The 13,919-nt window shown below is 41.7% G+C and overlaps 1 protein-coding gene across 1 annotated transcript in view; it reads left to right on the forward strand.

The window, feature by feature from the left end:
• The first annotated feature begins 62 nt into the window (after window positions 1–62).
• Window positions 63–13,919, forward strand: part of LOC132590594 (midasin-like) — a 161,435-nt gene continuing 147,578 nt past the window's right edge. The window contains exons 1-6 of the mRNA XM_060263538.1: window positions 63–278; window positions 7,207–7,433; window positions 10,287–10,511; window positions 12,123–12,230; window positions 12,383–12,575; window positions 13,265–13,480. Coding sequence (XP_060119521.1) covers window positions 180–278; window positions 7,207–7,433; window positions 10,287–10,511; window positions 12,123–12,230; window positions 12,383–12,575; window positions 13,265–13,480 — 1,068 coding nt within the window. The 5' untranslated portion in view covers window positions 63–179. The remainder of the gene's footprint in view (window positions 279–7,206; window positions 7,434–10,286; window positions 10,512–12,122; window positions 12,231–12,382; window positions 12,576–13,264; window positions 13,481–13,919) is intronic.

Consider the following 13,919-nt stretch of genomic DNA (forward strand, 5'->3'; position numbering starts at 1 on the left):
GAGGCGGGGCAAGAGCGCGTGTCCCTGAAAGATGACGCGACGCATAACTGGGAAAACGAAAGTCCCTTTTCTTTCGCACGTGTCGCGCTCATAGCGGCGGGTGGCGGTGGTTGGCTTGAGACGCACACCCCTCTGCCCGTCTCTGGGCGGCGAGGATCCCGTGCCCAGAGACGCGGAGGATGGAGAACCTGAAGCTCAGCCTGGCGGCTCCGCTGCAGCTGGTAGCGCAGAGGAACGAGAGGAGTAGCGGCGAGCTCAGCAGGTTCCTCGCCAAACAGGTGGGAAGGGAACAATAGCAGCGCCCTCGACCTTAGCAGTCGCGGTGAGGAAGGGGCGGGGGGGGGGAGATAATGGATGGGGGAGGGGCGCCGCTCGGCAGCTCTGCCTGAGGGTTACAGTCCATCCTCACGCCCACTCGATGGCACAGTCTTTCCTGGGGGGAGGGATTGGCTTGCATGAATGGGGAGCGAGGGAGAAGAGTGCAAGCTCTGCCTTGCCTTTGTTTTCTGGTGGGCTTGGGTAGTGGACGAAGAGTACGGCAATGGAAGACAACAGTCTTCCTCCATGATCCTTCCCGTGTTTTAAAGTGCACCGGAGCAATGCTTTATTACTCCATCAGAACGAGTCGATCTCCCTCACGTAATTTCTGCCTAGTCGTTACTCGCGTTTAGTGAACTGACAAGAAGGGACGGAGATCAGTTGTAGCGGAATCTCTAGCTTTGAGGCCCGTCTGTCTGGGTGAAAGTTAAACATTTTTAAGAAATGGCGAACTTTGTCTCAGTAGTGTATGGTCCCTTCTTAGGATGTTTTTTTTGTATTAGCAAGGACTAGCTATCCTGTTTAATAAACATATAGCTTCAGAGGGTAGCCGTGTTTGTTTGCAGTAGAACAGCTAGATTGGAGTCCAGTCACACCTTAGAGACTTAACAAGATTTTCGGGTCAGAGCTCCTTGATGCTGAGAAATAGCTGCGATCTATTATTTAAGTGTATTTATTTTTATCCCATCCTGCTTCCAAGGAGCTCAGTGAGGGTTGTGTGCTTCTCTCCTAATCACAACAGCCTTGTGAAGTAGATTGAGCTGAAAGAAAAAAGTTCAAGATCACCAAGTAAATTTCTTGGCAGTAACAGATTTGGTCTTAAATGTCCATGCTATTAGTCCACCACTTTAACCATTATACTGTACAGGCTCATACAGAATTATCTGTTTATAAATGTGTGTTTGGATGGGCTTTGGACCCTCATCTATCACCACTTTTATTTCATTTGATTTTTAGCTTGTCTTCCCGCAGAACAGGCTCAGAGTGGGTTACATCATAAAAGACAACAGTTAAAAAACCAGTTAAAATATATGAAATCTAATGCCCAGTATTTGCTTGCTAGTGGATTTCTCATATTGATGAGGCTGGTAGCTGGGTGTGTGGCTAGTGTATTGCTTAGGGGCTATCATAATTTTGTGTAAGGGCAATGAATATCTGATTGGTTCTTCTGTGGTGTTGTCTTGACTGCCTTTTGGGTCAGTGTAATTTTTCCCTCGGTTTCACCCATTTTGAATCCTGTCTATGTTTTATCCCATTAAAGGGTTTTTTAAAATGTTTTATCATGTCCCCTGTTAAACCCTTTTACTGTAAAATTTCATTCTTTTTTTGTTGTCTATGATACTCAAGATTAAGATCATTGTCCTTTTTATCCCTATTATTAATTATCAATTGGTGTTACAATTTGATGTATCTATTGTTTTATCTTGACATGTGGGTAAATTGTATGCTCATTCCTTTCTGTAAGCTATTGTTATGCCATTAAAGGTTAAATATTATATATAAAATCTAAAATTAGAGTAGAGACTAAAATGGCAATTTCTGTCTCATAAATATGGCCTGTTGTCCAGGTCCAGCAGGTCCTACAGCTCTGGGATGGAATGAAAGGCCAATAACAAGTGACGTCCACTGTCTCAGCAGAAAGCCTGGCAAAAGAGCTCTGTTTTAAAGGCCCTGAGGGATTGAAGTAGATGCAACAGGGCCTGGATCTCCAGGGGGAGCTCATTCCAGCAGGCAGGGGCCAGGGCTGAAAAGGCCCTGGCCCTTGTTGAAGCCAGATGGATGTTTCTGGGGCTGGGTATCACCAAAAGCTGTTGGGTCGCTGCTTGTAGAGACCTATGAGGCTCATACAGGGAGAGGCAGTCCTGAAGGTATGCTGGTCCCTGGCCGTATAGGGCTTTAAAGCACCTTGAACCAGATCCGGTAGTCAATAGGTAGCCAGTGCAGTTCACAGCACAGGATGGATCTATGCCCGAACAGGCAACGATGTCAACAGCATTCTGCACCAGCTGGAGTTTCTGGAACAGGGTCAAGGGCAGCCCCATGTAGAGAGAATTACAATAATCTAGCCTGAAAGTGACCATTGCATGGATCACTGTGGCCAGGTCGGGGGGGGGGGAGATATGGATCCAAATGACCTGCCTCAGATGGAAAAAAGGCTGATCTGGCAGTGGTGGTAACCTGGGCCTCCATAGTGAGAGAGGCATCCAGGAATACCTCCAAGCTCTTCACCCCTGACGTGGGCATCAATGGAGCCCCATCAAAGGATGGGTGCCTGATCTCTGATCCCAGCTCCCTGTAACCTAGGCACAGGACCTCCATCTTCAGTGGATTCAATTTCAGCCGGCTCTGTTGCAACCAACCAGCTAAGGCTTGCAATGCCCTACCCAGTTCCTCTGGGGCCAAATCTGAGTTCCCATCCATCAGCAGATAGAGCTGGGTGTCATCTGCATATTGATGACACCTCAGCCCATATCGCTGGATAATTTGGGCAAGGGGGCACATGAAGATGTTAAATAACTGTAAGTAACTATGACAATAACAATAAAATGTCAATAACTATGAAGGCTGTGAAAAAAGAGGCAAGAATGCCTGAGATGTGTATATTGTTCATTTCATTAAAATTTGACAGCATTGGTGTGTAGTGGGGCATGGGGAAGTGTGTGAAATTGTGCAATCCTATACGGAGTTGTATTCTTCTACATTCACTGATATCAGTGAAGCTAAAACGGTGTAACTTTGTTTAAGGTGCCACTGAAAGTTTTTGAATCCCATGGAACAAACCCCCAGTCATGCTATCACAGGAAGGCACGCTGTCTGCAGTTTCCAAAAAGGAAGAGCCTGGGTCTGAGCTTTATTTTAACATAGCACTATCCAGTATATTTTGGACATTATTGACAGAAATTTGGTGAGGTGGTTGATGGATGGTTACATTTAGTGTATTTTATTTATTTTTGTGTTATTTATAGGTTTGTTTGTTTGTTTGATTTATATCCCGCCCTCCCTGCCGAGGCAGGCTCAGGGCAGCTCACAGATTTATTGTCACACCGTTACATTGTGTGACCAAATAAAATAAAACAACAATAAAAACATAACAAATAAAAACAATTTCTAAAAATATCTACTTATATTGGTATTAGGGTTTCAGGCAGCGATCAAAATGGTGGTTAGCCATCCTAAGAGGTCCTAGGATCGCAATAGCATGAAGAGGTAGACCGTCGGTGATGTTTCTATGGGCCAATCCTGCTGCTGCGGATGTTATAATTATGAAAATGCATGGCGGAAGAGTGCTGTTTTGCAGGCCCTGATATCTTCCGGAAGCTCTCACAGACCCTGATATCTTCCGGCAGCTCATTCCACCAGCTAGGGGCAGCAACAGAAAGCCCCTGGCTCTTCTTGATTTGAGCTTCGCTTCTTCTTCTTGTAATGTTTATGCTTCTCCAACTACTTTCTATAAAAGAAAAAAAATGCTTGAAGGTCTACACGATAACAAGGGATTTGTAGATAGAGCTCTGGGATGTTAATATTGAAGTCCCATCAGAAATGTAACTCAAGTTTAAGTTACTTTTATTAACTTTTTTTAGGTTCTTCAATGAATCTGTGGGAAACTTTTGGATTTTCACTTGACTTGCTATTAAATATTATTATTAAATCCATTATTTTAATGCTTAATTTTAATAATATTTTGCTTGAAATAGTATCCTATTACCTGCATAGCATGCACTCTGGGAATTTAGGAATACAGTATAAACTGCCTTTGTATACTATATCTCCTCCCATATACGCCCCGGAGGTCACTTCGTTCGGCCTCCCAAGATCTTCTGATAGTCCCCGGCCCAAGAGATGCCCGTCTTGCCTCTACCAGGGCCAGGACTTTCTCGGTCCTGGCCCCGACCTGGTGGAATCAGCTCCCTATGGAGATCCAGACCCTTCCTGGCTTGATGGCCCTTTGTAGGGCCTGCAAAATGGAGCTGTTCCGCCAGGTCTTTGGATGAGGCAGCGGGCATCTATTTATCGATCGGTTGGCCTCCCCCTACTGCTCTGTTGCTCTACTGCACTACCGTACTGTGATGCTGTATTGCATACTGTTTTGTGCTATACCACCTTGCTGTCATACCATCTTGCTGAATCATCTTGCTGCGCTTTGATGAATGTTGTAATTGGTTTTAGGGGAAAATAGTTTAGTTTCCTAGCCAGTGAGGGCGGTTAGGAACTTCTGTCAAAATATTAACTTTTACAGCAAATGAGATGCTTAAATTAACATTTTTATATTGACATTTCAGTTCTTCCAGTCCAGACTGGATGCTGATTACCATACTGGGGGAAAAAATCACAGTCCATAATGTGTTGGATATTTCCAGGGGTCATTTCATAGAAAAAGAGGTGCTGGAGCTCATTAGCGCAACTCATTTGCATATGCCACACACCCCTGACATCACCGGAAGGTGTACAAAATTATATCAACTCAGTATCTACCTTAAAATGCCTCGAGAGCCAGTTTGGTATAGTGGCTAAGTGCGTGGACTCTTATCTGGGAGAACCAGGTTTTATTCCCCACTCCTCCACTTGCACCTGCTGGAATGGCCTTGGGTCAGCCGTAGCTCTGGCAGAGGTTGTCCTTGAAAGGGCAGCCGCTGTGAGAGTCCTCTTAGCCCCACCCACCTCCCAGGCTGTTTGTTGTGGGGGAGGAAGATAAAGGAGATTGTGAGCTGCTCTGAGACTGAGTGGAGGGCGGAATATAAATCCAATGTCGTCGTCTTTGAATTATGTATAATAATAAAACCTTACTTCCATTGTACTTTTTAAATTACTTTCTCCTATGTGGCCATAGTGGCATGATGAAAATTTCCATCTGTCTCTTTGATATGTTTTGGTTATTTTCCTACTTTTTTGTGGGGGGAAATATTAGAAAGTTTGTCAGATCTTAGAGTTCAACAAAATTCTCACAGGGGGTTTGAACAATGGAGCCCAGAAGCAAGTTGTAAAAGGAGGGGGGGAGAAAGAAAGAGAGCACAATAAAATTTAGAGCAGGCAGCTGGAATCAGAAGGGGAAATCAGTAGTTCTCCCACCCATCCCACATCTTGTGCAAGGTACTGAAGAGCTCACTCAAAGAGGGAGGATTTCTTCCTATTCACTTTTCTAGCTGCTATACTCCTCTCATCACACCTCACTTCCAAAGGTTCCTTGAACATCTGGAACAGCTTTTGGTGGAGGCACAAAAATGCCTTCAGTGATAATTCTGTAGGATGCGGAATACTGTATCCGTTGTCCCTCTGTAAAATGTGAGCCTCATTGGCAGTATGAAAGCTTTCTTTTGCTAATTATGTAAGTGTTTTTTTAAAAAATTCTGTTAATGATACATTCAGTTGGTTATTTATTTCAGTTATCATTTTTGGGTGGGTTTTTTTTAAAAAAAATAGTTTATTCACTTTATACACAAATTGCAAAAAAAAAAACCTTCAGTAAGAGCCCCGTGGCGCAGAGTGTTAAAGCTGCAGTACTGCAGTCCTAAACTCTGCTCACGACCTGAGTTCAATCCCAGCGGAAGCTGGGTTCAGGTAGCTGGCTCATGGTTGATTCAGCCTTCTATCCTTTCAAGGTCAGTAAAATGAGTACCCAGCTTGCTGGAGGGAAAGTGTAGATGATGACTGGGGAAAGCAATGGCAAACCACCCCATAAAAAGTCTGCCATGAAAATGTAAAAGCAACGTCACCCCAGAGTCGGAAATGACTGGTGCTTGCATAGGGGACTACCTTTACCTGTTGTTTTTTTAAATTCTATAGGAGTTGAACCATTTAAAAAATAATTCTTCAAATATTTGTTCAGTCAGGCATTTAACTCTTAATTGCTCGGCTCCCCACTAGTGTGTTGATGCTTTTAATTTAGAAAATTTAAAAGTGTGCAGACCCTTCTCATTATTGTACAGATTTTTCTCAATGTTGCATTAGTCTGGGCATAACAGATTTTTATTACTGTTCATCAGGTTTTGGGTTGCTTTTTAAAAATTCTGCATTCCAGTTATTTTAGCTCAGCATTGATCAGATTGTTAAAATGCCTCTACTAAGATTGCCATGTCAAGAAATGACAGCATCCCTTATAGCTTGTGAGCTAGTGTATTTTTAAGGTAATATTTTATTATCTACATAAGATGTCACATGCATAACAGGCATAAAACAGAATTCTAGTTTTCATTTTCTCCCTGTTTGGGAACTATTACATATCTGCAAATAAATTGGCAATTCATTCAAATTCAGATTAGGAGTATGTGCTTTGTATGTACTGAGCCAAATAAATATCTGAAAAATGCCTTATCTGTATTTTTCAGATATTTGTTCAACCAAATACAAATTATACAATCTGATTTGGCTGTTAAAATAGTCACGCCCAAATAAAAGCCGATATGATTTGGTTTTTATTTGGGCATGACTAGAAGGCATTAAAAGTGACCATAGTCTCTTCTGAATGCCTTCTGAATTCTTTTGCTGAGTCACATTGTGGCGGTGGAATGACTATGAGTTGAAGTTTAAATACCTTCTGAACTCCGTTGTACTCTTATGTGGTCAGCCCCCATAGGATATAATGGAGGTCAATAAATCCAGGTTTCTTAAATATTTACATAAATTACAAGGATTTGGGAATATCTGGGAATGCTGATATTTTTGGGGTCCAATAAAAAGCCTTTTCTTTGTGTTCTTGCATGCTCTTGGTAGAATACTTTTTTCATTCTTCCTTCTAGTTTATGATTTCTTCCCATCCCCTGAGGTCTGAGCATCATCTATCTCATGCTATTGTTGGTACTAAAGGCCTGTCACGGTTTGACATATACTGCACTAGATAGAGGGGAATTTTTTTTTAAAATGTGGGATAAATACCTCTCTGTTTCCTCCTAGGTCTGGAATCAGCAGGACCGTCAATGCATCCTCAGTGTCTTAGCACAGTTATTACTGGACAAAGAATGCACTCTTCTGATTAGCCGCCAGTTTCGTCCAATATTGCTGGATCTGTTGGAAAGGAATGCAGAAGTTATTAAATCTAGTGGCCAGATCAACCATGATCTTCATGAGAGATTCTGCGTAGCAATGAGCAAACTTATTGGTGATCATCCAGATGTGATGCCGTAAGTCATGTGAAATGTCTGTGTGATCACTGACAAGGTTGGAGTAAGTCTTGAGGGCTGATAAAGCATTCCACTAGGATGAGGCTATGATGGAAAAAGCCCTTATGCTGGTGGAAGCTAGGTGGACTTTCTGAGCACCGGGCATTATTTAAAAAATTGTGCAGAAATGAGCACAAGCAGTGTGTGTGGTTATATTAGGAGATGTGGTTCTTCATATATGCTGGTCCCAGACAAGGGTTTTAAAGGTTAAAATCAGCACCTTGAACCTACTTCAGAAACTGATTGTCAATCTGTGCAGCTGCCTCAAGATAGGCTGTATATGAGTAGACCAAGATGAGCCCGTCTACAGCCTGGCATCCTCATACTGGATCACTTGAAGTTTCTGAAGTATTCCCAAGGGCATCCCTGCATAGAGCACTTTGCATAGTCCAGTCTGAGGTGACTGTGGCATGGATCATTGTGGCAAGATCAGGCTGGGTCAAAGGGGGGGCCAATTGGTGGGCTTGATGTAGAAAGAAAAATGCTGACCTTGCTGCCATGGGCTCTTGTTTGTCCAACACAAGCAACAAATCAAGCCACACTGCCAGGTTTTTTACTGAGTTCAGCAGACTTAATGGGATTCCATCAAGAGCCAGTAGAATCATAAAGTTGAAAGGGACCTCCAAGGTCATCTAGTCCAACCACCCTGCACAATGCAGGAAATTCACAAATACCTTCCCTCCACACACCCCAGTTACCCCTGCTACATGCCCAGAAGATGGCAAAAAAGCCCACAAAACCTTCCAGGATCTCTGGTGAAACTGGCCTGGAGAAAATTGTTTCCTAACCCAAAGTGTCTCATCATTTCTCTGGGTGTGTAAGAACAAGGACTAAGCACTAATGCAGCCCTTCCTGCCTTCCCTCTCATAATCTTAAACTCACGGAATCAGCATTACTGTCAGATGGCTGTCTAGCCTCTGTTTAAAAACCTCAGAAGAAGGAGAGCCCACCACCTCTTGAGAGAGTCTGTTCCACTGAGGAACCGCTCTGTCAGGAAGTTCTTCCTGATGTTGAGCCGTAAAATCTTATTTAATTTCAACCCATTGATTCTGGTCTGACCTTTTGGGATCATAGAAAACAATTCCACACAGCCCTTCAGGTACTTGGTGATCATATCATCTCTTATTCCTCTCCAGGCTAAACATACCCAGCTTCTTCAGCCTTTCCTTGTAGGACTTGATCTCCAGACCCCTCAGCATCTTTGTTACCCTCCTCTGGACTTGTTCCAGCTTATCTATATTCTTCTTAAATTGTGGTGCCCAAAGCTAAGCATGGTACTTGAGGTGAGGTCTGAACAGAGTGAAGTGATAACATCACTTCACATGATCTGGATACTACACCTCTGTACAGCCCAGCAGAACTGCAGTCCCGCCAGAGACCTGGCATTCCCCAGCCACTTGATCTCCTCTTTTGATGGTTTTAGCTTCAGCCAGTTCTCCCTTAACCATCCAACCACAGCATCCAGAAACTGACCCAAGGCCAGGAGGACTGCATCTGGCTGCTTATCTAGCAGGAGAAAGAGTTGAGTGTCGTCATTGTATTGATGGTACCTGATGCCAAATCTCCTGATGAGTTTTGCTAGAGGTTGTGTGTGTGTGTATTAAACAACAATGACAAGTCTGAACTCTGCAGGACACTGCAATCTATTGCATATAAGGAGAAGACCTGGACCCCAAAAGCTCTGAGAGTGTCCCTGGAGGAACAGGAAAAACTAATTCAAGTCAATACCATGTACCCCTGATGAGGCCAGATAGTTGACCAGGACCAAATGGTCAGCTATATCAAATGCTTCTGACAGATCTAGTAAAATCAGTAGTTCTGAACCACCTAATTGTTGGTGGAGGTCATCCACCAGAGCTACAAGCACAGTCCCGGGCACAAAACCAGGCCTGAAGCTGGATTGGAAAGGATTGAGCATGGAGGTTTCATCCAGGAAGACCTGAAGCAATTCAGCCATTGCTCTCTCAATTATCTTTCTCGGCAATGGTAAATTTGACTCTGGGTGGTAATTGACTAGGTTCTTCTTATCTAGAGATGGTTTCTTAAGGAGCCTTCAAGAACCTATGAAAGTAACCTTCAGAGAGATTGGTTAATAGTCTCCCTTAGGAGGCCTCTTATCACCTTCATCTGGCTTTCACCAACCAAGAAGGGCAAGGATCCAAGGAGCAGGTTGTAGGCTTCACACCTAGCAGAATACTGTCAATTTCCTATAAGGAGAGCAAGCAGAAGTAGTAAAAAAAAAAAAAAAAAAGACCAGATGGAGCCAATGGAGCCTTCAGTATTCTACCAGCCTTTGAACTAGAAGCAAGGTCGTGGGGGAGTTGAGAGGTTTTATCTGCAAAAAAATTAGCAAAATATCTCTGCTAAATACCAAATCATTATTATCAATTTGGGACTCTACTTTTCAGGGGAAGTCAGATTCCAAACTGCCCTGAATAATTCAGCTGGATGCGAACTAGCAGTCACAATGGAGGCAGAAAACTAAGGCTTCTTTGCTGCCTTCAGTGCTACCTCACAGGTTTACAACAGACCTCTAGTGTGTTTAGCAAAATTGATGGTGCTTATTTTTTCCGCTTAATACTAACATTATTACAATTAAAACATTTAGCTTATCCTTTACTCTTCATGGAACCCATAACTTTTTATCAACTTCTGTCCACATTCAAGTAATAAAACCATTGAGATATTTTACAATTAACAAGTTATGTGACAATGAGCCTTTACATGAAAGGTCCTGCTCTGTTAGATTGAGTGAAAATGTCCTTATTTTTTTGTTCAAGTTCCAGTTGCTTTCACTGCCTTTTTTTCTTGTAGATTTACTTTGAGATATTTTAAGGATACTTCACCGGTGTTCCAAAGACTCTTTCTGGAGAGTTCGGATACAAACACAGTTCGGTATGGGCGCAGACGAATGAAATTAAGAGATCTCATGGAAGCAGCTTATAAATTCCTACAGAAAGATCAGTCTGTATTCCGAGAGATGTGGGACTGGAGTGTTTGTGTTCCATTACTGAGGAGTCATGATACTTTGGTCCGATGGTAAGTCTGAATTGTTGATGTATAGTACTTACAGTGGGGTGTCTTTTTACATTTACTCTGTCAGTAGGACTAAATTATCAGTATTTGATTGGAGACTTATTTGGCCAGGGTTGAACTGCAGTATGTACCAAGATATCCAAGCCTGGGATTACACTAAATTTTAAGATTAGCTGTTTCTGGTTACTTAACCAGACTAAAATCATCCCCTTGTCACTAGCTGTTTAGACCCAAACATCAGAAGGATATCTTTTTACTAATAGCAGCCAAAATTTTGGTGCCTGCAATCACAAACCGGTACAATAATATATGGGAAGTCATTAAAGATGAGAAGATATTTCAGTACCCCTTACCTGTTCCATCAGTTCATTACTTAAAGGGTTCACCTTTCTTGTCTCATACCAAAAACCTCTGCCCAAGGACAGCAAAATTAAAATGTGTGTCTACTTGCTGTTTTATTGAACCATCAATAACGTCGTTTTCTTTTTATACTGTATCTTTTACCTTTGAAACGTGCATGTTTATCATATGAACAATTGCCTTATTATACAATTAGGTATGCATTTCCTGCTAATTATCCCTGTGGTTCTTGGCCCTAAAGAGCCAGTTTGGTATAGTGACTCTAATCTGGGAGTACTAGGTTTGATTCTCCAGACCTCCACATGCAGCTGCTGGTGTTACCTTGGGTCGGTTATACGTTCTCTCATAGCTGTTCTCTCAGGAGCAGTTCTCAAAAGAGCTTTTTCAGCCCTATCTACCTCAGGATGTCTATTGTTGGGAGGGTGAGGGAAGGAGATTGTAAGTGGCTTTTAGACTTCGAGTGAAGGACAGGCTATAAATCCAATCTCTTCTTGTTCATTTTACGTTACTCCCTAAAATGATTAGGAGGCTGTTGTCCTTTTATTTCACAGTTTTTATGGTACAAAGTTTCTAAGCATGTTGGTATTAAATATGAAGGAAAACAGAATGTGCCGTATCTTCTAAGCTGGTGAGCATGCAATAGCCTAATGTCTGTTAGATGCTGGTTGCATCCTTACTGTTGTTAAATGAAATAATTTTTTTCATTATTTTTACTATGTTTGCAAAGTACTAGAAGAAGATTAATTAAAGTCTGAAGACTAAGTTTCAGTATAAGATTCATTTCGTGCCATCATTGAAGGAATATAAAACTGTCAAAAGCAGTTATATTTTTTCACAAAGGAAAATGAATAAAATTTGTATATTAAAGTAGAGACCTAGTTTGCATAACAAGCATAAAGTGCAAGTCTTTGTAGAGTTACTTCAGTGTAACTCAGTGGATTTCATAGACTTAGACTGGCATAATGCTGCATAGTCTTATACTGCAAAGTCACCTTTTCTTCAAGTGGATATTAGCACTCCTTAGCATGATGTACATACAATGCTTGGTCTTGTGAAATGTTTTGTTTTTGTATGGCTCCATTCCTTCAGCTGAAAGGTCCCTCCATGTTCAGAATTTACCATGGCCTTTCTCACCCAGGAATGCCATTAACTGCAACTTAAAATAGCTTTTTAAGCCATATTTCTAGCCTTTTCCTACATGCCTTCTTTCTTCCTATTACTCTAACTTTCATAATACTACTTTTTTTTCTTTAGGTACACTGCCAATTGTCTTGCTTTGATCACATGTATGAATTATGATAATCGGTTGGCTTTCCTGAAGAAGATCTTTAATCCAGAAGAACTAAAACATTTCAGACTTAAGTAGGTACTTTTTTTTTATTAGCTTCCTTCATGTGGTATTTTGGAGGGGAGATGGATGGTGATTATTTTGTTTGAAGTACTTCATCGGGTTTAGTAAGGTTGCCTCCACTTGTTCAGAAAAAGTTTAATAAGACAGGTTATGGCTTTGACAGGTTGCTAGAAGAATCGCGGATGCAGAATGTGGAGCGTGCCCTCGTCTTGGCCAACTCAGACACAATCTTTTGGAACAAAGAGAAGGAACAGCAGTACACTCAAGGAGAGATGATATCTTCTGATCTTTCTGCAAAGGTAGTAGCAGTCTGTGGAGTTGTGCTACCTCGACAGAATTTTGGGCCTGGAGAAAATGTAAGTAAAACATTCATATTCAAATTACATTGCAACAGTGGCCATAGTTGTAGAAATTCAGCATTTTGGATTAGCTAGAGGTGTTTTCATGATGCGAACTAGCAAGCAAAGAGATTCTATGTAAAGGACCTTCTAGTGAGAAAACCTTGGGAATGGAGCCAAGAGCTTGATAAAGAGCTGCAGAAATGTGGAATAGTACACAGCCATCTAAACTGTTTTTTTGAGATTCAGTGGAGGGGTTGGTGCTGCAGCCCTGTTTTTCTTTTACTGGTTGCATAGTTGATGTGAAAGTAAGGGACTCCATCCTGCATCAGCAGTGCTCTTGTACTGCCAACATGAATGATGGTTGCACTGAATAGTGTGACTGAGCCTGACATCTTTATCCCCAGAAAAGTCTGCTGTTACAGCCAACTGTACTTCCTATTGTGGAGGGAAACACTAGGAAAAGAGTTCCTTGTACTGAAGAAATGCAGTTTTGCCCACAGAGCCAGGAGCTTGAGCTAATAAGTTGGTGTTAATATACAAGTTTAGAAGCCCGTATAGAGTGCCATTGCCCCAAGATCTATCAAAGGTAGTCCCTATCTGTAAAAACAACTTTCCACTCATAGATCTTGACCTTGCCTGTTTCAAACATCCTGTTTCTGTTAAGTACTCAAGTCCAGTTGCTATAGTTGTTTTCTCTGTCTCAGCAGGACAGCATCTTGAACCGGTTTGTGTTGGTTGAGTCCACCTGTGCAAATCTTCAAAAGCTTGCTATGGCTGTAGCGTCACAGAATGCAGTGTTACTCGAAGGGCCAGTAGGATGTGGCAAAACATCTATAGTTGAATGCTTGGCAGCGGTCACAGGAAGAATGAAGCCACCTCACATTCTAAAGGTCCAACTAGGAGATCAAACTGACAGCAAGGTAAAATGGAAAGTGTTTTAACCAGGGTGGATAAAAATCAATGATTTTTAGAATTTTTTTTTAAATTCAGATTTTAAAAATTTAAATCGGATCTTTTAATTAAAATGCTTTTTGAGGAAAATATATTATCATCCAAAGGTTATTCCATTATGAAATAAGGATTAGTTTTTAATTCTGAAGCATAAGGCTGTATATGCATGCAATATTTGATTTTTTTGGTAATAAATTCTATTAATCCATTCACAATGTCATGCTCTTCCAGAGGTTTCTGTAAGATTACTGGGCAGTTTCTCTGTCTACAAGATATTATCACAGAACACAGATGCTTGGTTTTGCAGTTCTCAGAACTGTAATTTGTGTCTGCAGAGATCACATGCCTCTTCTACACAGCAAAAACGTTATAAAATGAACAGAGTTAAGAAAAAGACTTTAATCTCAT

Source organism: Heteronotia binoei, unplaced genomic scaffold, assembly GCF_032191835.1.
Source record: "Heteronotia binoei isolate CCM8104 ecotype False Entrance Well unplaced genomic scaffold, APGP_CSIRO_Hbin_v1 ptg000323l, whole genome shotgun sequence".
Taxonomy (NCBI): Eukaryota; Metazoa; Chordata; class Lepidosauria; order Squamata; family Gekkonidae; genus Heteronotia; species Heteronotia binoei.